This window comes from Schistocerca serialis, chromosome 7, assembly GCF_023864345.2.
Source record: "Schistocerca serialis cubense isolate TAMUIC-IGC-003099 chromosome 7, iqSchSeri2.2, whole genome shotgun sequence".
Classification (NCBI taxonomy): Eukaryota; Metazoa; Arthropoda; class Insecta; order Orthoptera; family Acrididae; genus Schistocerca; species Schistocerca serialis.
Genome location: NC_064644.1, coordinates 578,054,284 through 578,081,961, shown reverse-complemented (window position 1 = coordinate 578,081,961; position 27,678 = coordinate 578,054,284). Strand labels below are relative to the sequence as shown.

Here is a 27,678-nt window from a genome sequence, read left to right as displayed (position 1 = left end):
TTTAATTCAAAATCGAAAATAGCTGACAACAGTCATTTCACGTCCTCGGCTACAATATTGAATTAACTTTTTAGAAACAAACTCACGGGAGCCTGACGTTGTGGACGTATTCCTTGGGTTTTTGCGCTTCCGTCTGCTCAAGTCTTTCGTACTGTCAAGCTCGTTCCGTATATAAATCATTACAACTTTAATACCTTCGTTAAATGGTAAAGTAACCTTGGGCCAAACAGGTCAAGACGAAAACAACGTGAGATGGAAAACAATTAGTACCAGTTCTGCCAATATATAAAAAGGAATGTACGAAAATCATGTCATATTTTGATGTTCATGTCAAAATTAGTAAGCGAAACGCAGTTGCGCAGAAAATTTTGATGGCATATAGTAGCTGTATTTAGGAAGATCCTATCGTTTCGGACGACGCGTCTTGTAAGCAGAGATACTTATTTCGGTATAGGAGGCAGTGGGAAAAATCGCTACAGTTAATGACTGGCAAGCGGTGTGTTGTGATATTTGTTTATAATATTTGTATGTAAATTATACAGACGTGTTTCATTTTATGAAAACATTTCACCAATACTCTTACATTCGAATAGCAACTGCTACTTCTCTGATCGTAGACTGAAAGAACGATGATGTATTTGCCTCCAGCGACAGAAAATGGGCAGTATGAGTGTAGGCTGATTCCAGGACGTTGAGGAAGAAGTATTATGAATTGTGTGAATACATGCAATAGCGCAAAATGAAATAACTTTGTTATTTGCTCAGGAGTCTTCAGCACCTCGGTGCTCTGTTTAGCCCGTGTGTGTACCTTTCCGTTTAAAAGGTGACTGGCTGGATCAATGAAAGAAGGAATTGCGTAGGTGAAAGACTATTTTTTGATGCTCCCAGCGGAAAGTAGGGATGTACATCAAACTAAAAAAGAAGTTCAGTTTAGTGTTACTTGTGTAATGTAGAGACTGCGCAAGCTGTAAGAGCAATTACAGTTGTGAGGTAAGCTTTTAGGATTAATTGTTTACAGTGTCTTCACCGTTATAAAGTTGATGATGGTACTACACTTTATTGGTAGTAAATGATCAGGTACAGCCTATAGCAAATCACACAATCTGAAAATTGTGATTGTGTAGTTAGCGTAATATTTTAGGGCGTATAAAAATTGTTATGGGCTGGACAAGTGACGAAGAAGGTGAAACTTCAGCCCATGCATCGGAATCAGACAGCCTTGAAGATTTGCGACCACTAAAAAAGGCAAGATATGTGTGGCAGATTAAAGGAAAATATCACCTAAAAAAGTCAGAGGAGGAACGTTCAGTTATACGAGGAGGCCCTGTACGTTGCACATGCAGTGAGTTTCCAAGTACAAGTAAAGATGCGCATGTGATTGATCAGCCTCCAGATAGGAAGCCAACAGTATCTGTAAATCCATTCTTTGGCATTTACCCAGTGGAGATGCCACAACCTCACACACAAAATATATGGCAGCTACACAGGTAATCAACTTATTTTTATTTCAGGGTTCATGTAACTATTGCAGAAGTTAAATTTAGGACATGAATGTAATCTGGCGTCCTTTGAATGGCTTTTAGTACAATAGTTGCATGTCTGTATTACCGATTATTTATTGGTATTTTTAAATACAGAAAATATCTTTATCCATCTGTGGCTCAAGTGGAGCAATTGTAAACGATTTTGAGAAGTTCTGCCTTTGATTTGAAGTAATTACTAGCTTGCTAAATTTAAACATAGACCTGAAATAAAAGCACTGCTCTTGGATTCATTCATCTGTTGTTTCTAACTGACATTATAACAAGTTGACATTTACCCCATGTGTTCACTTTTACCCCACTGGGTCCGAGGTAAAAGTAAACTGCAATATCATATTGTGGACTGAGTATTGATTTGCTGTCAAGGGTAACGAAGCCAACACTTTTCTACAACTTTTGAACATTTCCCTGAATAATTGTACCATTTTTCAATTACCCCAACCAATACGTAATGGAAGTTCCAAAATGAGCAATTTTTGAAAGGAATTTGTTACAAATGCCGAAATAAACACTTTTTGAAAGAAACTTATCAAATAACATTAAAACTGAGGCAGTACACATAAAGAGAACACAAAAATATATGGCTAAGCTTTTTTTCCTCATTTGATTTTAAAAGAGGCAAACACACATTTGTCAAGAGGTTGTAGTCTGTCAAGTAAATGACACGGCGAGCACACTAAACAAGTTATTTTGTATTGCCATTTCGACTGGTCATAGACTAACATGGCTAGCATGCCCATCAAATGTGGAAAATGGCACTTTGACTGCATACATACAATATTTCTCTATACAAGTCATAAAATCTGTAGTGAACCAATGACGAACCATAGCCTTCCCCATCAACCCATTTGTTGAAGCAGCAGTGCAGTGTTCCTGGGTAGGTATTGCTCAGACATTCATCAACTCTGAACTGCCCCACCCTTACATACTTTCAGTGGTGACAAGTAAGAGTGTTCTGCTGCATCACAGGCCACAAAAGGTTGTTGAGTCTCTACCTGATGCAGCATACACCCTATTCAGTTCCTTTCCCTCTTTCCCAACAGCTCCTACTCAAGTTGGATCAGTGCAAAATCCAGACTCATCGCAGTTGAAGACAAAGCATGATTTCCACTAATATTTTAGCTCACATATTTAAAACAAATTATTCAGTTCATTGTAGAAGGTCTAAACTACAAATGAATCTCTGGTATTCTTCTGGCACTTCTGAAGGTGCTCAGGTTTCTCCAAAGAAATACACGTGTTGTGTTTCATAAAGGCCTTATACCATGTGGAGGAAGATCTTGGGGATGCTCAAGGCCTAATTTATTCAGTTGTACCCTTTGACCTAAAGAAGAAATTCGAACAAAGCTATGCAAGTCCTGTAGAAACATCAGATTTAATTCTGGACTCTCAGAAAAATATAAATTCCACCCTCAGTGGTGTGTGACTGATATTATTATAACACTATGCACAACCCCATGACACATTGTTTATGGTGTAGGCCTAACTGCAATACAGACACTTTTTAATGAAGGTCCTTGGCATTTTTCAAAATATTATATGGAATATCATCATCATCATACCATTTTACAATCTCCACTCAGTATCTTTACGCAATTACCCCACTTTGTAATTTTGTAGGGGTAATGTTGAACATGCAGTCATTTTTATTGAGTGTGAAATTAAGTAATTCCAGTATTATAATCTGATTCAGGACTAATAAAATAACTCTATAAACCATAGATGTGTTCAACTTACCAATAGATAAAGAAAAAAAATACAATTTTCTTTCTTCCGAAGTCTTGAGCTAACAAACTGGTAGACACATCAACATTAAAAAGCTCACCAGTGTCATTCTGTGGTAACTCATATTACGAAGTTATGCTTACAATGTAAGTCTTGGGCAGTTAACAGAAGGAAATGTTTGTATTAAATATTTTTATAAATCAAAACATACTTTATACAGAAAGTTCCATAAACCTGTACCACAATAATTGTTACATTATTATATTTGAAGAGCCCAGGGAAAACATGAAGAGAGTCCAGTAAACAAAATTTTTAGAAAAAAGTGGTTTTAATTTTCAAACAAAATCCTGGATCCTAAACAAAAAATAAGTATTATGATGTTACACTGATAAATAACATGTCTGGCACATTTTATTATGTAGGTAGACTTTTTGCATTAATGTAGTATATAAAAATAAGAATAAGAATCTTTATTAGCCGTTCAGTATTTTCTTATACAATGGGCTTCGTCAATAAGTTCAATTACAGTATAAAGATGGTTATATTCTCATAACAATGTATATGTAAATCATATGAAATTTAGTGTGGTACAATAGCACACATTTGGAATTTTATATATTATTAATTTTACGATAAAAAGGAAAACATTATACAGATTTATATTAAGCAGGAAGTATTCATGTTGATGACACTATGTCATTATCATATACATGTTGATAACACTATGTCATTATCCTAAGCTGTTTATACAAATTTAGGTCCTACTACAGGCAGAGGTACCTTTCTCTATGTTAAAACAGCAAATCTTCCATATTACAATCTTTAAATTCATCAACTGGGTAAAATGCTTTACCTTTGAGCCATTAACCCAATGTTGTCTTAAATTTACTTTTAGATACTGTTTGTACAATTTTAGGGAGCATATTAAACAGTTCGAGGCCTACATATTTATAACTATTATGTATGAATATAATAGGGAAACATTCCACGCGGGAAAAATATACTTAAAAAGAAAGATGATGTGACTTACCATACGAAACTGCTGGCAGGTCGATAGAAAAACAAACAAACACATACATACACACAAAATACTAGCTTTCGCAACCAATGGTTGCTTCGTCAGGAAAGAGGGAAGGAGAGGGAAAAACGAAAGGATGTGGGTTTTAAGGGAGAGGGTAAGGAGTCATTCCAATCCCGGGATTGGAATGACTCCTTACCCTCTCCCTTAAAACCCACATCCTTTCGTTTTTCCCTCTCCTTCCCTCTTTCCTGACGAAGCAACCATTGGTTGCGAAAGCTAGTATTTTGTGTGTATGTATGTGTTTGTTTGTTTTTCTATCGACCTGCCAGCACTTTCGTATGGTAAGTCACATCATCTTTCTTTTTAAGTATATAACTATTATGTATCTTAGACAGTCTAGAGAGTGGCAGATCTATTTTGCGGTTTCGTCTTGTATTGTGGGTGTGGACAGATGACCTAAGGGGATATTGAGCTATGTTTTCTTTTACGTGTAGTAAGCAATAATAGATGTACAAACAAGGAACTGTCATGATGTTAAGTTTTTTGAAATGTTCCCTGAATATATCCCTAGGAGATAAACCCACTGTACATCGAAGAGCTTTTTTTTTTTTTTTGCCATCTGAAAACTGATATTGAATTGGGAGAATTTCCCCAGAGCAGAATACCATATGAAAGATGGGGGTGGATATAAGCAAAATATGAATGCAGCAGTAAGTTTTGGCTGACATTACTCCTAAGCTTATAAAGTAGGAACATAGCACGTGCAAGTTTAGAACAGACGTATGTGATATGTTTATCCCAGCTAAGTTTCTAGTCAATCATCATGCACGTGCAAGTTTAGAACAGACGTATGTGATATGTTTATCCTAGCTAAGTTTCTAGTCAATCATCATTCCTAGCAGTTTAACAGACGTATTTTCTTTGTTTGATACCTTTAAATTAAAGAATATTTCTTCAGTTTTTGTTTCATTTATGAATAGGGAGTTTGCACTAAACCAGTGAACCGATTTTTCAAATATTATATTATTTTTTTCTCGTACAGATTCAAGAGTCTGTCCTGAATTGATAAAAGTTGTATCGTCTGCATAGAGAACTGTTTTACAGGGTAAATACTGTGGCATATCATTAACATACACTACAAACAGGAAGGGCCCAAGTATGGAGCCCTGTGGCACACCTCTTTGTATTGTTTGTGGGTTTGACATTACAATTGATTCATGTCACAAAAATGTCGGCAAAAAAGATGACTGCCTATTAATTTGTAGTGAAATCTATAAATATATTGTTTGTGTGTTAGTTTTTGAAACAGTTAAAATGTCACTTAATTTGTAGTGAAATCTATAATATATTGTTTGTGTGTTAGTCTTTGAAACAGTTAAAATGTCACTTGATATAAATTGGCCTACATCATTACCTGAAACTAATACAGGGAGCGATGCATAAAATTTTTGGGCTTTGACAGGACAAAATTTTTTCAGGTGCTGAAGGTCATCAAACATTGCTTTTGGAACAGGTGTATGTCCATCAAATGCTTGTTCAGAAAGGTGAAAGCAGCTGTCAGGTAGAGACCCATAAGAATTGCCATCACATTAGAAGGAGAATTTAACAATGTTTTCACAGAATCAGTTGCATTTCCTGCTTTTTACATGAGACCAAACTTGGCGTTTGATAGCTCCACCAATTCCATCAACTGGCCCCTTCCCGTAAGAAGTTGCAAAGTACTTTCACGTTATTCTTTTGCCATGACTCTTACTTAGAACTTTCAGAGCCTCTGCAATATATCTATTTTTAAGTTAGGAAGCAGGACCATCTTACCAGATTGTAACTTCAATATTATTTGATAGTTCTTCAAGAAGTCTATCAACATATGGACTGACAGTGTTTTTTGTGTGGTCTAGATTGTCAGATACCAACACATAGGGAGCAGAAGTACCTGAATGCCAAATCAAGGAGTGCGCATTGATTCCGCACGAGCATCTGAGACCCTTTATGAAATTTCGTAGACTTGTTTCGGGAGCAAGTGGGAACAATGCTTGCTTCAAATAGTGTCTGTATGCATTGGACAACTTAATTTTTAAGAGCATGTTGTCCATAAGACACTCATTATCATACCGATTACCTTATTGTTTTTCAATTGGCATATTTTTATCATAGAGTCTACTCTGATGTTCTGTTTCTTACGGAGTTTAGAATGATCTAGGAGATTTGATTCAGCCGTCTTGCGCTGTTCATCTGAGAGCTTCTTTCATAGAAGATTTATTTAAGCAGTCGGTGTTCTTTGTTTATTATATAATAGCACAATTTCTAGTTTCTTACTGTGTAATGATCATTTTAATGAAATTACTGCTGCATCCGGTACCGTTTCATTCCGTAAATTTTCTTTGATATAAGAAACTGAGAGACATCGTAACTTCTCGTTCAGTGTTTTCTTTGCCACAACTTCTCACTTACGAGTGTTGTACTGGCGAATTTCAATAAATATTTCGGTAAATTTGGAAATAAATGGGGAACTGCTCCTGGTTTTAGTGACCACCTTGGTCTTGGCATTTTAACTTGTTTACCGTTAATGACAAACAAGTCTGTTTATGTGATAAGTTCCACAGCGAAATGTGAATCTCACACATAACAATGAGAGTCACATCTCTGTCTTTCCGAGGTATTGCTCTCATCGATTGGAAAATTCTACTTTGTTTTTTGGAGGTCTAAAAAAAAATTACTTACTTTCTCTGTAGCCAGATCTGCATGCTGGGACAACACAGGGAGGCATTGTTTGTTGTTCTTCTTATTTTAAGATGGGTAACTGTAACTCCGAACACCACTTTATTACTGCAGCATTCAACTGCAACGTTTACTCACAACACTTTTAAACAAACACACTAAATAAGGACAGACACTACCAACACATACCTCTCACCTGCAACCCCCCCCCCCCCCCCCCCACACACACACACTTCTTTTACCTATTCTCCACACACACACACTCCTTTTACCTATTCTCCAAACTCCACAAATCCAACCCTACAGGTCTCCCTACTGGTACAATGCTGGCACCTTTGTTGACCAACACTTCCAAACTAATGGATACCAACCTTCCTAATGTCCTTGTGTTACAAAACCCACAACCTCTTTCTTAACCCTCCTACCCAGGCACTTTCTGACCCATAATTATTTCCCTTTCGAAAGCCAGATCTATCAACAGATGAGTAGTATTGCCATTGGTACTCACATAGCACCATCCTATGCCAACTTATTGTAGTTGACCTGTTTGGCCCAAGGTTACTTAATGAAGGTATTTATATACGGAACGAGCTTGACAGTATGTAAGGATTGACTTTTTTCAGGCTCATAAACATTTTATTTTTATCTGTTATTACTTTTATGTTGTAATTTTGTGTACTGACACTTTCCATGACTTTGGACATTTGCTCCTCAATTTGGTCCTATGGAACTTGATGTGTAAATAAAATTAAATATCAGTCCTCACTGTACTTTGCCCCTACAGGTAAGCCCCTACTTTATGCTGTTGCCCACCTCCCACAAAGCAGATGAGGGATTGGACATGTGGGAGACTGGCTACATCCGCTGTCTAATAATGGGATAACTTGAGGTGTTTTTCGTATTGTGGGTTGACTGTAAGTGATCGATGTATTGTGAGATGCCAAGTCTTTAAGTGTTCCCCTTGTGATAACAGTTACCTTCTTTCCTGTATTTCCTGGGCACCATCTTGTTTTCTCTTGATGTTGTGGTCCTGCTACGCAGTGCCACATATTTAACCACTGACTTTGTTTCCAGTATGCAGAGGAGTGTGGCCTATAAGACAGCTTGTAGATTTAAGTAACTCACTGTGAAATCACAAAATGCTGTTTGCATTATTCTTCTGTATTCAAATTTGTTATCAGCTCACAACTGATAATTAATGATGTTTTTCAGACAACATGTTCATACATGATGCTTCAATGCTTCACCAAATCCATAAGTTCATGCTTAGCTTGAGATATTCCAGCATAGACTTTAAACAACAATATTCATTTTTGTTTAATGCTTGACCATTGTCATCAGATCCTTTTCATCTTTGGAGTCTACGGCACCCCCAAAGCACGACTGCAAAGTGCAAATGACCCCTCACTGGCCAGTCCAAATTACGCATCTGTCGTTGGTACCGTGCCCACATTTTTCTCTCTCATATCTGCACATAAATTCCGACAGAGCCAGGCACAGTAGATGGTCTTTACTCTACTGCTAATTGAAGTCACATTTTTCACATGCACATCTTTTATCAATCCAGTAAAAGGAAAGTGAGATATTTTGCTTTGCTTTATAGCAAGATGTACCACTACAGATTCCCCCACTAAGATCAAAGCTGCTGGTGGAATAACATAAACAACTAGAGACAATGATTTATCTCATAAGCAATCCATAAATTAATGTCACTTTTATATCGAGATCTCATGTGAACTAAAGTCGGTGTGTTCCTTTCAACATCAAATTAATACATACTATCATCATCAATTTTCTTACACTTGTCACCACGGCATAACCCATTTATTTTCTGACCAAGTAAATATTTCTATCTTTGTATTTCAGAAACTTCGTTAGTATTGTAGAGGCAGTTTTTCTCTTTCGTTTTCTCCAGCTTCCACACCATACTTGTTTAAGGTAATTGTTCTAATAACATGGTTTGTTTAATTAGCATGAGGTGCTTAACTTAGCCTGCTATTTACCTTAAGGAATTACATGTTGGCATTTCATCTTATCTTACTTTCCACTTTTACAAATCTCAGAATTGTTCTTTTTCAACACCTACTTAAAGAAGAAAAAGTCTAAGGAATCAATTAATCCCGGTAAACCCATATGCTTTAACTGTTTTGGAAAAACTTTCCTGTTTTCATTCATTTTACTTTTACTAGTTTTGTATTTTCCACACACACACACACACACACACACACACACACACACACACACACACACACACAGAGAGAGAGAGAGAGAGAGAGAGAGAGAGAGAGAGAGAGAGAGAGAAGAGGGTGGGGGGGGGGGGGGGGAGATTGTTCCTCAGCATAGTGGTCTTACCCAAAAATCTGTATAAAATATTAGTTTCTTACTTCCTTCTTCTCTCTTACCATTCATGTATCTCCATATTCTGTTATTATTTATGTGTTTATAAGTGCTTCTGAATACCATAGCTTATATTAGTATATCACTTTGTAGTTTCTTAACTTTTATAACTTTCTGCCTTATCTCCACCCCCCACCCACCATTCAGATGACATCGTTAATACAAGCTCCAACCATTCAACTTACTGCAGGAAACTGAACATTTTCATGAGAAAGCAGAAAGAATAAAAAGAAAGAAAGAAAGACAACTTCAGGCTATGTCACTATGTCATTTTTTTCATGATCTCCAGCTGTAGCTGTGTAAAAAGTGTTTCCTTATCACTGTACAGTCCAGATAAGAGAAGGGTTACAGCAGTACTAAAGATTGTGGAAATAAATATCTTGTTTTATTGTACTCTAGTATTTTCTTCAATTTTTATAGTAAATCTTTACCTTCCTGCAACAAATTACTAAGATAATGCTATACTTATGTATTTGAAATATAGGTGTATCTGTACCCTTTTAATAGATACACTTCATGTTGACAAAATCTCTGTAAGATAGTAGGAGAAAGTTGAAAGACAATAGAATAGTCAAAGAGAAAGAAATTGGTTTATAGAAAATTAAAGATGATGTGACTTACCAAACGAAAGTGCTGGCAGGTCGATACACACAAACATACACACAAAATTCAAGCTTTCGCAACCAACGGTTGCTTCATCAGGAAAGAGGGAAGGAGAGGGAAAGACGAAAGAATGTTGGTTTTAAGGGAGAGGGTAAGGAGTCATTCCAATCCCGGAAGCGGAAAGACTTACCTTAGGGGGAAAGGAGGACAGGTATACACTCGCATACACACACATATGCATCCGCACATACACAGACACAAGCAGACATTTGTAAAGGCAAAGAGTTTGGGCAGAGATGTCAGTCAAGGCGGAAGTACAAAGGCAAAGATGTTGTTGAATGACAGGTGAGGTATGAGCGGCGGCAACTTGAAATTAGCGGAGGTTGAGGCCTGGCGGGTAACGAGAAGAGAGGACATACTGAAGGGCAAGTTCCCATCTCCGGAGTTCTGACAGGTTGGTGTTAGTGGGAAGTATCCAGATAACCCGGTTGGTGTAACACTGTGCCAAGATGTGCTGGCCGTACACCAAGGCATGTTTAGCCACAGGGTGATCCTCATTACCAACAAACACTGTCTGCCTGTATCCATTCATGCGAATGGACAGTTTGTTGCTGGTCATTCCCACATAGAATGCATCACAGTGTAGGCAGGTCAGTTTGTAAATCACGTGGGTGCTTTCACATGTGGCTCTGCCTTTGATCGTGTGCACCTTCCGGGTTACAGGACTGGAGTAGGTGATGGTGGGAGGGTGCATGGGACAGGTTTTACACCGGGGGCGGTTACAGGGATAGGAGCCAGAGGGTAGGGAAGGTGGTTTGGGGATTTCATAGGGATGAACTAACAGGTTACGAAGGTTAGGTGGACGGCCGAAAGACACTCTTGATGGAGTGGGGAGGATTTCATGAAGGATGGATCTCATTTCAGGGCAGGATTTGAGGAAGTCGTATCCCTGCTGGAGAGCCACATTCAAAGGCTGATCCAGTCCCGGAAAGTATCCTGTCACAAGTGGGGCACTTTTGGGGTTCTGTGGGAGGTTCTGGGTTTGAGGAGATGAGGAAGTGGCTCTGGTTATTTGCTTCTGTACCAGGTCGGGAGGGTAGTTGCGGGATCCAAAAGCTGTTTACAGGTTGTTGGTGTAATGGTTCAGGGATTCCGGACTGGAGCAGATTCGTTTGCCACGAAGACCTAGGCTGTAGGGAACGGATCGTTTGATGTGGAATGGGTGGCAGCTGTCATAATGGAGGTACTGTTCTTTGTTGGTGGGTTTGATGTGAACAGACGTGTGAAGCTGGCCATTGGACAGGTGGAGGTCAACGTCAAGGAAAGTGGCATGGGATTTGGAGTAGGACCAGGTGAATCTGATGGAACCAAAGGAGTTGAGGTTGGAGAAGAAATTCTGGAGTTCTTCCTCACTGTGAGTCCAGATCATGAAGATGTCATCAATAAATCTGTACCAAACTTTGGGTTGGCAGGCCTGGGTAACCAAGAAGGCTTCCTCTAAGCGACCCATGAATAGGTTGGCGTACGAAGGGGCCATCCTGGTACCCATGGCTGTTCTCTTTAATTGTTGGTATGTCTGGCCTTCAAAAGTGAAGAAGTTGTGGGTCAGGATGAAGCTGTCTAAGGTAATGAGGAAAGAGGTTTTAGGTAGGGTGGCAGGTGATCGGCATGAAAGGAAGTGCTCCATCGCAGCGAGGCCCTGGACGTGCGGAATATTTGTGTATAAGGAAGTGGCATCAATGGTTACAAGGATGGTTTCCGGGGGTAACAGACTGGGTAAGGATTCCAGGCGTTTGAGAAAGTGGTTGGTGTCTTTGATGAAGGATGGAGACTGCATGTAATGGGTTGAAGGTGTTGATCTACGTACGCAGAGATACGTTCTGTGGGGGCTTGGTAACCAGCTACAATGGGGCGGCCGGGATGATTGGGTTTGTGAATTTTAGGAAGAAGGTAGGGGTGCGGGGTGTTGGTGGGGTCAGGAGGTTGATGGAGTCAGGTGAAAGGTTTTGTAGGGGGCTAAGGTTCTGAGGATTCCTTGAAGCTCCGCCTGGACATCAGAAATGGGATTACCTTGGCAAACTTTGTATGTAGTGTTGTCTGAAAGCTGACGCAGTCCCTCAGCCACATACTCCCGACGATCAAGTACCACGGTCGTGGAACCCTTGTCCGTCGGAAGAATGATGATGGATCGGTCAGCCTTCAGATCACGGATAGCCTGGGCTTCAGCAGTGGTGATGTTGGGAGTAGGATTAAGGTTTTTTAAGAAGGATTGAGAGGCAAGGCTGGAAGTCAGAAATTCCTGGAAGGTTTGGAGAGGGTGATTTTGAGGAAGAGGAGGTGGGTCCCGCTGTGACGGAGGACGGAACTGTTCCAGGCAGGGTTCAATTTGGATAGTGTCTTGGGGAGTTGGAACATTAGGAGTAGGATTAGGATCATTTTTCTTCGTGGCAAAGTGATATTTCCAGCAGAGAGTACGGGTGTAGGACAGTAAATCTTTGACAAGGGCTGTTTGGTTGAATCTGGGAGTGGGGCTGAAGGTGAGGCCTTTGGATAGGACAGAGGTTTCGGATTGGGAGAGAGGTTTGGAGGAAAGGTTAACTACTGAATTAGGATGTTGTGGTTCCAGATTGTGTTGATTGGAATTTTGAGGTTTTGGGGGGAGTGGAGCCGGAAGTGGGAGATTGAGTAGATGGGAGAGACTGGGTCTGTGTGCAATGAGAGGAGGTTGAGGTTTGCTGGAAAGGTTGTGAAGGGTGAGTGAGTTGCCTTTCCGGAGGTGGGAAACCAGGAGATTGGATAGTTTTTTGAGGTGGAGGGTGGCGTGCTGTTCTAATTTGCGGTTGGCCTGTAGGAGGATGCTCTGAACAGCCGGCAACTCTTTGCCTTTAAATATGTCTGCTTGTGTCTGTATATGTGTGGATGGATATGTGTGTGTGTGTGTGTGTGCGAGTGTATACCTGTCCTTTTTTCCCCCCCTAAGGTAAGTCTTTCCACTCCCGGGATTGGAATGACACCTTACCCTCTCCCTTAAAACCCACATCCTTTCGTCTTTCCCTCTCCTTCCCTATTTCCAGACGAAGCAACCGTTGGTTGCAAAAGCTTGAAATTTTGTGTGTGTGTTTGTGTGTTTTTTTATTGTGTCTATCTACCAGCACTTTCCCGTTATATAAATATAAATAACTATATAAATAACAACTGATAATTAACAAAGCTTTTCAGACATGTTCATAGATGATGCTTCAATGCCTCACCAAAACCAGTTTCTAATTAACTCAAGATAGCCTGGCATAGACTCTGTATGGCAACCTTCATTTTTCGTTAGTGCTTGACCATTGTCAACAGACCCCTTTCTTCCTTGGAGTCCACAACACTACCCAAAGCAAGACTGCAAAGTGCAAGTAACCCATCACAGACGAGTCCAAATTATGCATCCACCGTCGCTTTCTGTGCTGTGTCTCCATTTTTCTTTCTCCTGCCTGCACATAAATTCCACAAACAGGGGCACAGTAGATGCTGTTTACTCTTCTGCTAATTAAAGTAACATTATTCAATTGCACATTTTTCATCAGTCTAGCAAAGGAAAGTGAGACGTGTTGCTATCCTTTGTAGCAACATGTACCACTACAAACTGTGCAACACAGCAACACCTGCTGCACTTGAAAATAGCCTGTAAGCTCAAAATTGGCCAATTGTGCAAAATATAATTAAATGAATACTTCTCAAAAACAGCTGAGGTGAAACACTTCAAAATGTATCCTATACATCTCACCCATAAACAGATCTCCCATGCCCGCTCCTCATCAGACACTAGTAGACCTGTTAGCCAGCCACTAGCCAGCACTCCTTCGATCACCCCGTAAGATCCTGGCCTTGAAAAGCTCAACCACATCCTTCACCAGGGCTTTGGCTACCTTTCGTCATGCCCTGAGATGACTGATATTGTATCCAAAATCCTACCCACATAACCCAAAGTAGTGTTTTGCCACCCATCCAACCTACAGACTATCCTTGTCCATCCCTATTGCAATCCTGCACCCTATGGGTCATTTCCTTATGAGCAAATCAGTTGCAAGATCTGTCCCATACACTTTCCCTCATCTGCTACCACAGTCCAGTCACAGGCGTTTCCAACCCTACAAAAGACAGGGCCACATGTGAAATCGGCTGTGTTGTGTATTAGCTATGCTCAGTTACTGTGGAACATTCTATATGGGCATGACAAGCAACCAACTCCCTACTCATATGAATGGCCACAGCCAAACTGTGGCAAACCACAAACATGACCATCCAGTTGCCGAACTTGCAATGCACTGAACACAAATGACTTCTGCAGCTACTTCAGTATGTGAGCCATTTGGATACTCTCTTCCACTACTAGGTTTTGACCTCAAAAAAGTGTATGACACTTCTTGGAGGTACAACATCCTTTGCCAACTTTCATGAATGGGGACTATGTGAACACCTACCACTTCTGATCCAATCCTTTCTCGAGGACCAGCATTTTCGTTATCGCATTGGCGATGCCATGTCTGACTGGTATGTTCAGGAGAATGGGGTGCCCTAAGGCGGTGGCCTCAGTGTCACATAGTTTGCCATTGCTATCAATGGCACTTTTTCCACAGTCAGGAGACCTGTCAAATGCTCTATGTTTGTGAATGACTTTGCAATCTTCTGCTCTTCCACTGATGAGGCAGCTACATCTGACCATTAGGAGGCTGGAAACCTGGACCCAGACAACTGGTTCTGGATTCTCACCCGAGAAGACTACATGCGTCAATTTTAACCATGCTCATCGGAGTTTATTATTTGACTCTAAATTAACTTGGCTTCCACACCTGAAAGACCTATGAACAAGTGGCTTCCAGTCATTGAATATTTTGAAATGCAGTAGCAGAAAAACATGGGGAGCTGACAGGTCCCTCCTCCAGCAGTTTTGTAGGGCATTTGTTCCATGACAGATTATGGCAGCATGGTCTGTGGATTGACCTATCCTTCCTACCTCAGTATGTTAGATGCTGTCCACCATGAAGGCATTCGGATATTGACTGGAGCCTTTCAGACTAGCCAAGTTCTGGGTCTGTGTGCAGAGGCTGGAGAACCCCCACTCTGGATTCGGTAATGTATCATTTGTCTCGACGGACACTGAAAATCTCAACTTGACCTCGGTCATGGACATTTAGTTCAGTGATCCAACCCCCCTTGGAACGACTGTTCAGGAATCGGTCCCATGCGACCAAGCCATTTGGTATACATGCTACAGACACTCTGTGATCTGGGTCTCTCAGGCATCAAAATACACAGCCAGGGATGGACCGCATTGCTGCCTTGGCATCTTCAGGGGCCCAAAATGATTTTAAGTTTGACACAGTATAAGAAAACCTGTACTCCAGATTTTGTTTTTACAACTTTGTTTTCGTCCATTTTAAGTACATACCACAGTTTTATCATTGTTTAAACAGATGGGTCCCAGCAAGAGAATGCTCTTGGTTGTTCTGCTGTTTTCCCTGATCGGGTTTTTGAAGTGCATCTTTCACAACAATTTACAAATTATGATGCAGAATTATATGGCATTCTGATGTCACTGGAGATTGTTCAGACATTACCGTACAGGTTTCTTGTCCTTTCAGACTCTCTTAGTGCACTGCAAGCACTTCACCAAGTGTATCCAGTGGACCTGCTGATTAACCTCATCCATGACTCCTTACAGCAGCTCCAACGCCGTGGCAAGGTGGTGATTGCTGGGTACCTGGCCACATTGGGATACAGGGCAATGACATAGCCGACAAAGCTGCCAAGGAAGCATGTTAGGAGAGTGTTGTCCATAAATGTCCCATCCTGTTGCACGCCATCATCTCATTTTCTGACAGATGCATCAGTGGGAGACTGAATGGTTGCAGGTGACAGACAACAAACTGCGGTCATTCAAATCGACCTCAAAGGCATGGCGGACTTCCATGTCAGCCTCGCCACTGGAAGGAGGTTCTGCTTACCAGACTGTGCATCGGGTATAGCCCTTTAAACATGGCTTCCTCCTCCGGTGGGAGGAACCACCACTCTGCGAAGTTTGTGGCATGCCGCTTTCAGTTCAGCATATTGTGGCTATGCGTGTCCTACGTACTGATATTAGGGCAGCCCTCAGTCTCGCTGGAGACCTGCCAACCATCCTTGCAGATAACGATTCCAGTGTTACAAGGGTGGTGAAATTTTGTGAACTGTCATGCCTCATCCCTAAATTGGTGGGAAAGAGCGGAAGACTTTTAAACTGCTCTGCATATGGGGACAGCCTTCGTCCCCACTTGTGAGATTTGCGTGCTGAATTCTTGTCAGGGCGCTGATGACCATGATGTCGAGCACCCCCTCAACCTAAATCATCCCCATCATCATCATCATCCAGCACTAGGTAGGAATCTGTTTCCAGCATTTCTTAAGCTCTACCAGTTCTTTTGACCTAAACTTCCACTAACCTGTTTCCCACTGCCTCAGTTTATCTTTTTCATTCTCTTTTCTGTCCACATCACTCCTTCGCTGTCCAGTTTGTGTACTGTCCTCTCTCTCTCTCTCTCTCTCTCTCTCTCTCTCTCTCCCTCCCCGCCTCTCTCTCTCTCTCTCTCTCTCTCTCTCTCTCTCTCTCTCTCTCTCTCTCTCTTTTTCCCTCTACCCCCCTTTCCTCCTTGTCCCACCCCCCCCCCCCTCTTTTACAACCCCCCTTCCTCCTGTTTTCCACCCCACCTCCTTTCTTTCTTTCCTCCCTTCTCCCATTCCCATCCCTCTTCCTCTGTCTCTTCGGTCCCCATTCGTCCTCTCATTTCCTCCCCTGCCTCCCCCTAACCACTCCCTCTTTCTGTCTCTCATACACTCTCCTCTCTAAACTCATCTCGGGCAACTGCAGAGTGATCTGTGGAAAGATATAGCTCACACTATCCAACTACCCCCTCCTCGCCTTGTGCGTTCCTCCCAGGGGGCCCACAGCTCTTTTCTGGATACGTGTGTGGCGTGCTCAGGTCCCCAAGTTATTGCAGCCTTTCTTCTTTACTGGGCTGCTTTACCTTCCCCTTCCTTCTCCTTCCCTGTCCTTAATCTTTCACTTAGCCCCTTCCTTTCCCTCGCTTGGTGTTCTTATTTATGTCGGCCGAGCTAGCCTCCAGACTTCACTTTGTCTTGCGGTTTTGGTTTGTTTGCTTTTCCTCCTCTTTTTTGACTTTCTTTTTCTGGTCCCCCTCACAGGGTTTGAACTTTATCTATAAAGCTGAAATATGTACTGTCAGCCAGATGGGGAAGAACTCCTCCATAGTGTCTTTGGCATGGTTCCTCTCCCCTTCTTCCTCATCCTCTCCTCTCTCATTTCCTCCTTCGTCTCCCTCCCCACCAAAGCCCTTTTGCTTTCTTGGTAGGTCACCAGCGTGGTAGCCAGTCCATGTGGTGGGGCTGTTATGTACCCATCTGGCTGAACCCCATGACACCACAGGGATCCTGCTGCTGGTTCCTGCACTGTGAACACCTTATGCAAGTCTAGGAGTGATTCCCCATCCTTGTAGAGCACCAGAACTCCCAACAACAACCGTCCAGACAGGTAGCTGTTGGTGCGGCTGGCTGATACCAATGAAGTGAGCCCCTGTACGGAGTGGGTGGTACCAGGGTGGATGTTTGGCACATGAAATGTGTTAAGCTCCCTGCCACTCATCTGTGGCTGCGTCTCTTCCTAGGAATAGTTTTGTCTCAGTTCCTGTTTTTGCCTTCCTGGCCTTGCCCTTCTTGGCTACACCCACAAAGGAGTGCCAAGCCCGCCAGCTTGAGGCGAAACCCTTTCCATGGTTCCTAACACATCGAGGATAAGTTCAGGGAAGTTGAGTCCTTAAGCAAGATGAGATCTGGCTCCCCCCTTATAAAGACAACATCTACCACTCAGTCAGTCTTCCTCCGTGCCTGTGATCATTTAGGAGACGTCCCAGTGAATATCACTCCTCGCACAGTATGACACAGGGTTTCATTTTCCATAGGGACCTTATCCTCCAATCCGACTCTCCTCTACCTTTGCGTCAGTTACGTCTTCTCCTCTTCTCCCTTCCTCCTTAACCCCATCCTACCTCCCCTCTCCCCTTGCCCCCCTGGCGCCTTCCGTCCCTTCCCCTCAAGGAACTACCCCACCCCCTCCTCAGCCAGAGAAGTCATCCCCTTCCCTTACTGATAATACCAACACCTTCTCTCTCCCTCCGAGGATAGGGCTTCCCTGCCTTCCCATGGGGCTTTGCCACCTCCTCCTCATCCTGAATCAGACACAGTTTTTATAGATGTCAGCCCATCCTCATCAGCGATGACCGCTGACTCAGTGAAATGACCTCCCCTTGGCTTTTTTTTTGTCTCACCTGGACTCTTGCCACACAACAATCCAGTGGAATGGTAATGGATATTACTGTCAACTACCAGAAATTTAACAACTCCTTTCCTCTTATTCTGCATTTTGTCTGGCTCTTCAAGAAATGCACTCCTGTGGTGATAACTCTCAAACATTTCATGATTATCAGGTGCTCTGTCAGAACCTTGATGGCCCTGGGATAGCATCTGGAAGGGTCTGCACTTTGGTTCCCACCGATATCATTAGTGACTTGATCCCCCTTCATACCAACCAGGAAGCAATAGCAGTACAAGTGCAAATGACCCCAACAATCACCATTTGCAATGTCTACCCCCACTCCACATAGGCCGCTTCCTTATGTTGAATTGCCTACTTTAATACAGCATCTCCCGCCTCCGTACTTCCTCCTCAGGGACTTCAATGCACTCCAACCCCCTGTGATGGAGTGCCACTTCAACAGGTTGGGGTCTTCTAATTGACCAATTTATTACAGACTTTGATTTGTGTCTCCTCACAAGGGAACCTCCCCATCGCACCCACCTCAGATTTAGTTATAACTTGGCACAGTGGATAGGCCTTGAAAAACTCAACACAGATCAATCGAGAAAACAGGAAGAAGTTGTGTGGATCTATGAAAAAAATAAGCAAAATATACAAACTGAGTAGTCCATGCGTAACAAGCAAAATCAAGGACAGTGAGAGCTCAGGAGGGCCGTGGTCCCATGGTTAGCGTGAGCAGTTGTGGAATGAGAGGTCCTTGGTTCAAGCCTTCCCTTGAGTGAAAAGTCTAATTTTTTATTTTCAGTTTATGTGACGAACTCTTATGTTTTGATCACTTTTTGGGAGTGATTATCACATCCACAAGAAAATCTAAATCGGGCAAGGTAGAAGAATCTTCTTACCCATTCGCCAAGTGTACAAGTTAGGTGGATCGACAACATATTCCTGTCACGTGACGCACATGCCGTCTCCAGTGTCGAATAGAATATATCAGACGTGTTTTCCTGTGGAGGAATCGGTTGACCTAGGCCTTGGGATCAAATGTTTTCGGTTCCTATTGGAGAGGCACGTCCTTTCATCTACTAATCACACGGTTTTGCGGCATGGTCGCAAAACACAGGCACTAACTTATTACAGTGAACAGAGACAGCGATGAACGAACGGACAGATCATAACTTTGCGAAAATAAAGAACGCAAATTTTTCACTGGAGAGAAGATTTGAACCAAGAACCTCTCGTTCCGCAGCTGCTCACGCTAAACACGGAACCACGGCACTCCTGCGCTCACATTCCCCTTGATGTTGCCTATGTGCACACGGACTACTCAGTTTGTATATTTTGCTTATTTTTTTCATGGTTCCACACAACTTCTTCCTGTTTTCTCGATTGGTCTGTGTTCAGTTTTTCAAGGCCTATCCACTGTGCCAACTTATAACTAAATCTGAGGGGGGTGCGATGGGGAGGTTCCCTTGTCAGTGATAGTTCCCCTACCTACTCCAGTACCGCTCATGGTACCTGTTTTGCTACCCATCTCTGTCTCCTCCCCTGCTCTCGTGGCTTCCCTGTATTGGTCACCCCATGATGATCTTTGTGACAGTAAGCACTTTCCTGTGATTCTATCATTTGCTGCTGACAGGCCCACATGTTGGGCATTCTGCAGAGCCTTTTTATATGCTGTGATGTGCAACACCTCTCTCTCGGATCACATTGCTACGTTCATGCAAGACGTCTCTGCTACTTTTCTTCCTGCCACTGGGACTGCTTGTCCCCCTATCCACAGGTTTCCCTAGTCCTCGACTGGTACTGTGGTTGACCAAGGAGTAGCAGCTGCTATCCAGGAGTGCTGACAGGAGCTGCAACAATTTAAATGACACCCTTCATAGACCAACCTTATCGCTTTTAAGAATCTCTGTGCTAAGGCTCGCTACCTTGTTAAGCAGAGTAAAAAGGAATGCTGTGAGCACTTTTTTCCTCCCTGGGGATGTACCTTTTCATCGCAGGTTTGTTCCAAGCTCCATTGCCTTCTGGACCACCAGTAACAGTCAACTATCAAGGGTCTCATCTTACAGGGTGCTCTGTGTACTGGTACATTGTTCCCTGCAGAACACCTCAAGACACACTTCGCGACATCATCAGCTTCCTATTCCTATACTGCTACCTTTCCCCGGCACAAACACCGAGTTGAACAAACAGTCCTATGTTTCAACCTCCTCCAAGCCAAATCCTGTTATGAACCCATCACTGAATGAGAATTCTTGCAGCTTCTTATTTCTTCACAGGATACAGCCACAGACCAGATTCCATCCACAACCAGATGATCTAACACTTGGATGTTACTCAGAGGCAACATCTCCTCAGGGTCTTAACTGCATTTGACTCACAGGTTCCTTCCCCTTGCAATGGCGAGACAACGTGGTTATCCCCATCCCTAAGCCCGGGAAGAACCCAACATCTCTTGACAGCTACTGCCCGATTAGCCTGATGAATGTACTTTGTAAACTGCTCAAGAGAATGATTAGCTTCCAATTACATTGGTTGCTTGAATCTTGGAGCCTTTCGTCTCCGTATCAGTGTGGCTTCTGGGAAGAATGATCTCCAACTGACCATTCACTCAGATTGGAAAGAGCAATGTGACAGGCTTTTACAAACCTCTGGCAGATTGTAGCAGTGTTCTTTGATCTACATAAAACGACAACATGGCTTGGGTTTGTCATATTTTAGTTACTGTCCATGACTGGGGCTTTCCCAGCCCCTTTTAGAGTGTTATCTGCGTGTTTTTATCCCTCCAACTCTTTTGGGTTCAGGTTGTCACTTCACTCAACACCCCGCAGGTCCAGGAGAATGGTATCCTGCAGGGTTCTGTGTTAAGTGTCACATTCTTCCTCATCACCATCAATGGGATTTGTGACCTCTGTTGCACCTCTGGTAACTCCAGCTTTGCAAGTCGACAATTTTTGCGACTGGTGCATCTCCCACTTGGTAGCATCTGCTGAACACCAGCTTGAAGGCGCTATCCGATGGACCTCTGCATGGGCACCCTCCCATGGCTTTCAGCTCTCTCCCTCCACAATGCGGGCTATGTATTTTTGCTGTCGACCCATAGTACACCTGATGCAGAACCTTGTTATGCGACCAGCACATAGATGTTGTACCACAGACCCATTTATTGGGCCTTATTTTTGATAAAAAGATGACGTGGCCGCCCCACGTTTGCCACTTGAAGACTGTCTGCGTGCAGAAGCTTAATGCTCTCTGCCTCCTGGTCCACACATCTTGGGGTGCAGACCCTGCTGCTCTTCTCCGTCTTTACTGCACTCTGGTTTTGTCCAGACCAGATTATGGTTGTCAGGTATACAGCTCAGTGGCTCCTTCCACTCTGAAACTTGTGACCATGTTCATCATTGTGAGATGCGATGCGCAATCAGTGCCTTTCACATTAGTCCTGTCAGCAGTCTCCTCTTTACGAATGTGAGGGGCCAGTTCCTGGTTTCTTACGCAGTCACCATTTGACAATTCCCTGACCATCCTGTGTACCCTGTCCTCTTTGCAACTGTTGGAAGTCTACCTCCCGATATCTACCCTTGGATGGAATTAGCGGTTGGAATGTGTCATACTTCGGGATCTCCATTCACTGGAATGTGCAATGTGTATTTTCTCCCACACCCCTGCTTGAATGGTGCCTAGACCACAGATTAGAACCGACCTATTTATTAAAAGATCATAAGGTCTCTGGTTGCCCTCATGATACTCCAGCATCTTGTACATTCCATTCTTGAAGAGTTCCAGGGTGCCACAATCTTCTACATTGATGATTCTAAAACAGTAGATGTCGAAATACACTTTTACATCTCCTGCTGGCATGGCACACCATTTACTGCTGGGATCATGTAGTGTGTTCACAGCAGAGCCGCTAGCCATTAACAGGGCCCTCCATTGTGTTTCTCAGGCCTCTCTCCACAGTGTTTTAATATGTACCAACTCAATGAGTAGCTTGCAGGCTATAGACTTGCTACTCATGTCACTCTTTGCTCTTTGCTATCCATGACCTCCTCTCTGCCCTTGGCTATGCCACGTGCTCCGTTGTCTTCCTCTGGGTCCGAAGTCATGTTAGCATTCCAGGGAATGAACTGGCTGATTGTTTGGCTAGAGAGGTAGATACTTCTCCCCCATTTCCTTTGATTATTCCAGGTGCAGATATGCGGATACACATCAAATCCCTCTTTGCCTGAAAGTGGAATGATACCTGGTGCACTACCACTCCCAGTAATAAGCTCCGCACCATCAAGGAGACTAATGCAGTTTGGCACCTTTCCTTCTGCTGCTCTCGGAAGGAGTCCACTGTCTTATGCCATCTAAGTATTGGTCGTAGAAAGCTCACCCACACTGTGGCTGTGGAGCCAGACTAATGGTATCCCATATACTGGTGGAAAAACCTCTTATTTTAGTCCTTTATACTAAGTATAGCCTTCCAGATTTCTTGTCTTTAATATTAGCAGACAATTCACAGTTGGTTGAACTTGCCCTCAGTTTCCTATGTGAAAGTGGTTTTTATTTTCAGTTATAAGGTTTTCCTCTGCACCTGGAGCTGGGGCAGCTTGTTTGTGGTTAGGGCCTCCCTTCCTGTTTTCTAGGTCTGGGACCCATGACTACTCCCCCATGGAAAGACCACTCTTTTATCCATCGGTTTTTCCAGTTTCTAGATTTGATGTGCCCTTTTATGTCTTCCCCTGTGTGTGTTTTAACTTCTTCACTTTGTAGTGTGACACCTGTGATTGGACCTGCCCACTATCTTCTGCAAGTAACATTTGAATCAAGGGGACTGATGACCTCGCTATTTAGTCCCCTAACCCCCATCTATCAATCAGTCAATCAATTGCTTCGTACATTCTTCCTTACACACTCCCTGCCTCCATCTGCCCAGGCAACCGCTCTCAATAATCGCTGATCAACAGTCAGTCTCACTGCTGTCGCGCGCGTGCGCATGTGTGTGAAGGTGTGCACTTTTGCTAGAAAAAGAGCAAGAGGTTGAAAGCTAGTGTAAGTACTCTTTTCTGTTCTGTTTTTCTGTAAACCTTACATTAAAGTCTCCATTTTGGTAAAATTTGACTCCAGACATACCACACTGTCTAACCTACAAACTTGCTAAGCCCATTGCATTCATTAATGCACTAGAATCCCACCAAATGGTGAGCACTCGGACAACTTTGTCAGTTTAGACTCGGAATGAGCTCAGTGAACCCAAGGTTCAAAAGATGAAGACCAGTGAAAGCCATCAGTCCTTGTAACCAATAACTTTGTACAATATACTCTTTAACATTGTGTGAAGTGATGACAGAATGTAGTGTGTCATTGGAGATGGAAGATCTTGTGAATAAAGTTGCTCATTGATGGATAACTCTGCCTGAGTCCACATGTGTTTATCTAGCTGCTTGTGGAACAGACATGGATATCTCTTTCAGACCAAAACCACTAAAGTGAATCACGCAGACCCCTGATCAGAACCACCACCAGACTATGCCAGCTGGCATGTCCTTTCAGCTATTATAGACACCAGGACCAGTTTCCAGAAGGGTTTCAGCCAGCCACGGCTCAGTCTTTCTGTAATACTTATAAACGAGTTGCGGTTGGAACCAGCAGTTATGTTTGGAACCAACAATAGAAGCTCAAGGACAAGAGTGTCTCCCTTGAAGACATTTGTTTTCCACCACATGTTGGAAGCAAACTTTTGAAAGCCGTGGTGGGAAGCAGAATTGTGCAGAGTAATGGTGTTAATGAAAGCAGGAAATGACCTGTGAGAGTGCCGAGATATTGCTCTGTAAGGCTGACTGCCTGAATGTTGAAATAGTTTTGTGGAGTGGTTTGCAGCTTGCAAAATGGAATAGTCAGCCAGCAGCCCTCGTAGATGTATCAGCAATTTTTGGACTGCTTGGGGCAGAGGTGAAATTTCGAAGTGTGTTTGTGAAGTTGGTAGTCAGTGGCTGAGCAAGTTAGTTTTTCAAGTATTGAAAGCCTACAAGAATTTGAAAGTGTGTTCTCATACATGGATATGGAATTCTGATTGAGTAATTTCCAGTTTTCAGAGTGTGTGCTCATGCTCATTTTCCAGAGGGTTCAGATTAATTGTGGAGACATTAGCTACTCTAAGGTGTGTTTAATGGATGAGGGCTTGGCAAGGTCTAATTGAAACCAACAAATTCCATTTGATTTAGTGGAAACTTGAAGTGTGGTATTTCTTGTGTCTTTCTCACAATTTACTTTCAGCTGTATTCCTGTCGATTAATCATTAGAAGTTGAAGGGAGTCAGCTGGAGGTAGTATTTGAACTGTTAATAGTGTATATTTTCCAGTCTAAAGGTCAGATTGCAGAATCGTTCTTAAACTAGTTGAATTGATGCAGGGCAATTTATTAGTGATGTATGAGTAGTGATAATTGAAGCCCTGTTTTGTGAGTCAAAGTGAGCGAGGCAACCCTTATTTAGACAGGTTTAATTGTGTAGCAGTACAGAGGATTAACCTATGGATGCCAGTAATTGTTTCTTAGTAAATTTATGGAGTAATACATCACATAGTAAGTCTCTCACACAGCACATAATGAAGAGTGAGTGGTTTGTGGTTGCAGGCACAAGTGGGACATCATGCACAAAGTGGGAGCTCCAAAGATGAGATGAGAGGAATGTTTGAGGATCACCAGGTTATTTTGTCTACCAATCAATATCCAGTGTTCAGATTATGAATCTGCACATGGTACATCCATATCAAAATGAATTTATTAAGGTTAAGAGAGAGACTTACTACAATAAAATCAGTGACATAGGTTCTGAATCTAGCTCAGTGTATTCAATGACAACACCTAAGCAAGCTGAACAGTCCTTAAAATTGCCAAAAGATGGAAGAATTCTCTTTTACGTAGAATCCCTGTAACTCCAGCAAAGATATTGCCACAATATTATGGGTATTGACAAATAATGATTGTTGAGTGAATAGTCTGAAGTAGGTGTAACAGATGTCAGAAATATTATAATCCCAGCCAATGGCAAGTTTGGAAAGACTGCCTATATTGTGATTTTTCAATTGGCAGAATTTCCCATAGCATCATCCCATTTTTATTTCTGGTCCTTTGCCTTCTCCCAGATCATCTTTGTTCTACTTCTTGCCTTCTCACACCCTTCATGGAAGTATGCCTTTAGTTATTTTTTTATTTATTTCTCAGTGTAAATTTATCATTTTCATTTCTGGATGTCTCATGATGAATCTCAAATACATTTGAATCTTTACTTCTATCGTTTCAGATGGCAAGCAAGGCAAGTGGCACGCTGTTTTGTGGACAACACTATAAATCGTGTTCTTGAAGACATGGGCTTGGTACCACTGCCTCCTGGAAATGTTCCTCCTCCACCGCTTCTCGAGGATGGCACAGAGCAAAGTTCAGTCAACAGCAGAGGAGGTGGACATACTGAGCTAGAAGATGAAGCTGTACTGATGGCAATACACAGTCATGGTCTGCAGCGGCCTTCCACATTGACTCAGCAGCAGCGTCACCGGCAGACAGTTCCTGTGTGTTCAGCCCCCACAGAGCCTGTGGTAGCTGAACATGGTGATTTCCTGGATGCAGCAGTGGCTGTTGCCATTGAAAAGAAAGGACTTGGTACTTTAGCAGCTGCCACTGCTGCAGCTACTGCCGGTGCTGAAACTGGATGATACAACTGATATGTGTTAAGCACCATACTCTTCCCTCTGCAGTTGTTTTTCAGCGGTTTGAATGACAGAGTTATGGAGATACTAAATGATGGCCAAAGAATTTGTGGAGCCTCTCAAATAGTTTAGCTTTCTTTGTTACAGAGAAATTGATGACCTGCAGTGAAATTAAATGTAAAAAAAAAAAAAAGATCTGAATTACTAACTGCTTACATAATTTCAGTGCTCTTTTAATATGAAACGTTAATGTAGCTACTTATAAGGATGTATACTTGAACATATACATGAATGAGAATGCTTGGATGATAGGTAGAATTTTCATTTATATTTTGATAATACCAATTGGGAAGGTAGACAATGAAGGAACATTGCAAAACCAGTATTTATTGTTCAGAGCAACCCACTTCACATTATACATCACAGTTCAGTAATGGCAGGTATAGATACTGTACATTAACTTCCTTAGATGGTATGTTTGTATACGGGGCACTAATACTGTTCCAATATTGGAACGCACTGAGACAGTTTCATCTGATGATCTCTCACTTAATTGTGTTGAGAAATATTTATAGCATGTAGTTGTGACATACTGTTCCTATGGCTATCTATATTTGTAATTCTTTATTACAGCTGCAAATGAAGTTTCTTCTAAGGGCTTCTTTCATATATGGACAGCTTACCTAGGAGCTTTAGATATGCATTTGGAAAAAAGTTTTTCTAATAATATAGTGTGTGACGTTATTCTTTACAGTCAGTTGCAGGCATCATAGCAAATTACTAAAAGATGCTACCGGGTATGTGTTATGGGAATTGCAGCAGTGAGAAGGCATGTCATTGCTTTCTTTGCAGTATCAGCAGAGAGAATGATTTTTCTGTTTCATCTTGTTCATTGTGACTGCTTTCTGTAAATTTCTGAAACACTTGTGTATACGACTAAGTGAATAAACAGATCATATTTGACTAAATTCATTCAGTGTCTCAGCAGTTGTCTGTTATGAATTATGAACATCTCTGCACATAACTACTAAGCAATTGTTTTGATTCACAAGGAGATAAAGTGCTACACACAACTTAAATGAGACTACTGCAAGTATTGCAGATCTGAGGTGTGCTGCTGTGGGATGGAAGGTCTGCAGCTGCACCGTATTGAAATTGTATAAGTTGTATTTTATTCATCTCTGTTGCATGAGTATACAATTTTTGCTGCAGCAGTTATCGGTCTTGGGCTGACACGCCCATTCTAAAACCACACACTTTGTTTTTAACTGTAACTCGTCATGCAGTATGGTGCCAAAAGGCTATTCAGCTTCTGTATAGAAAGTCAAACTATGGGCAACAAGTACTGTTATTGGTAAGTTAGCCTATGTTTCTACAGTTGCCCTGAATGGCAACAAAAAAATTATCAATTTTCCTCACTACTGCAAGCCTTTGGCTTAGTTTAAAAAGTTGTAATTACATACTTGAAGTGTCAGTAAAGGGAGTCAAACCACACACACACACACACACACACACACACACACACGCCGCCACCACCACCACCACCACCACCACCACCACTACTTACTGTCTTATCCCCTGCACTCATCCACAACCCTACTGCAATGAGCAACCATCTCAGTTGCCGTG

The 27,678-nt window shown here is 42.2% G+C and overlaps 2 protein-coding genes across 3 annotated transcripts in view; one reads left to right on the top strand and one right to left on the bottom strand.

Annotated features, from left to right (window-relative positions):
• Positions 1–274, bottom strand: part of LOC126412625 (OTU domain-containing protein 7B-like) — a 121,863-nt gene extending 121,589 nt beyond the window's left edge. The window contains exon 1 of one of the 2 annotated variants that reach the window (XM_050082302.1): positions 87–274. The gene's annotated coding sequence lies outside the window, so the exon portion shown is untranslated. The remainder of the gene's footprint in view (positions 1–86) is intronic. The other variant, XM_050082300.1, reaches the window with a different exon arrangement.
• A 126-nt stretch (positions 275–400) lies between these two features.
• On the top strand, positions 401–27,021 carry LOC126412626 (uncharacterized). Its single transcript, XM_050082303.1, has 2 exons — positions 401–1,487; positions 25,647–27,021. Exons 1-2 carry the CDS (start codon positions 1,159–1,161, stop codon positions 26,053–26,055), a joined length of 738 nt encoding a protein of 245 aa, XP_049938260.1. The 5' UTR covers positions 401–1,158; the 3' UTR covers positions 26,056–27,021.
• Positions 27,022–27,678: the final 657 nt, after the last annotated feature.

What these genes read in the sequence shown, in the direction of transcription:
- LOC126412626 (XM_050082303.1), top strand. Translation starts at nt 1,159, where the DNA reads ATGGGCTGGACAAGTGACGAAGAAGGTGAAACTTCAGCCCATGCATCG. An exon ending in AATATATGGCAGCTACACAG is followed by an intron (nt 1,488 to 25,646) that starts GTAATCAACTTA and finishes CTATCGTTTCAG; the next exon opens with ATGGCAAGCAAGGCAAGTGG.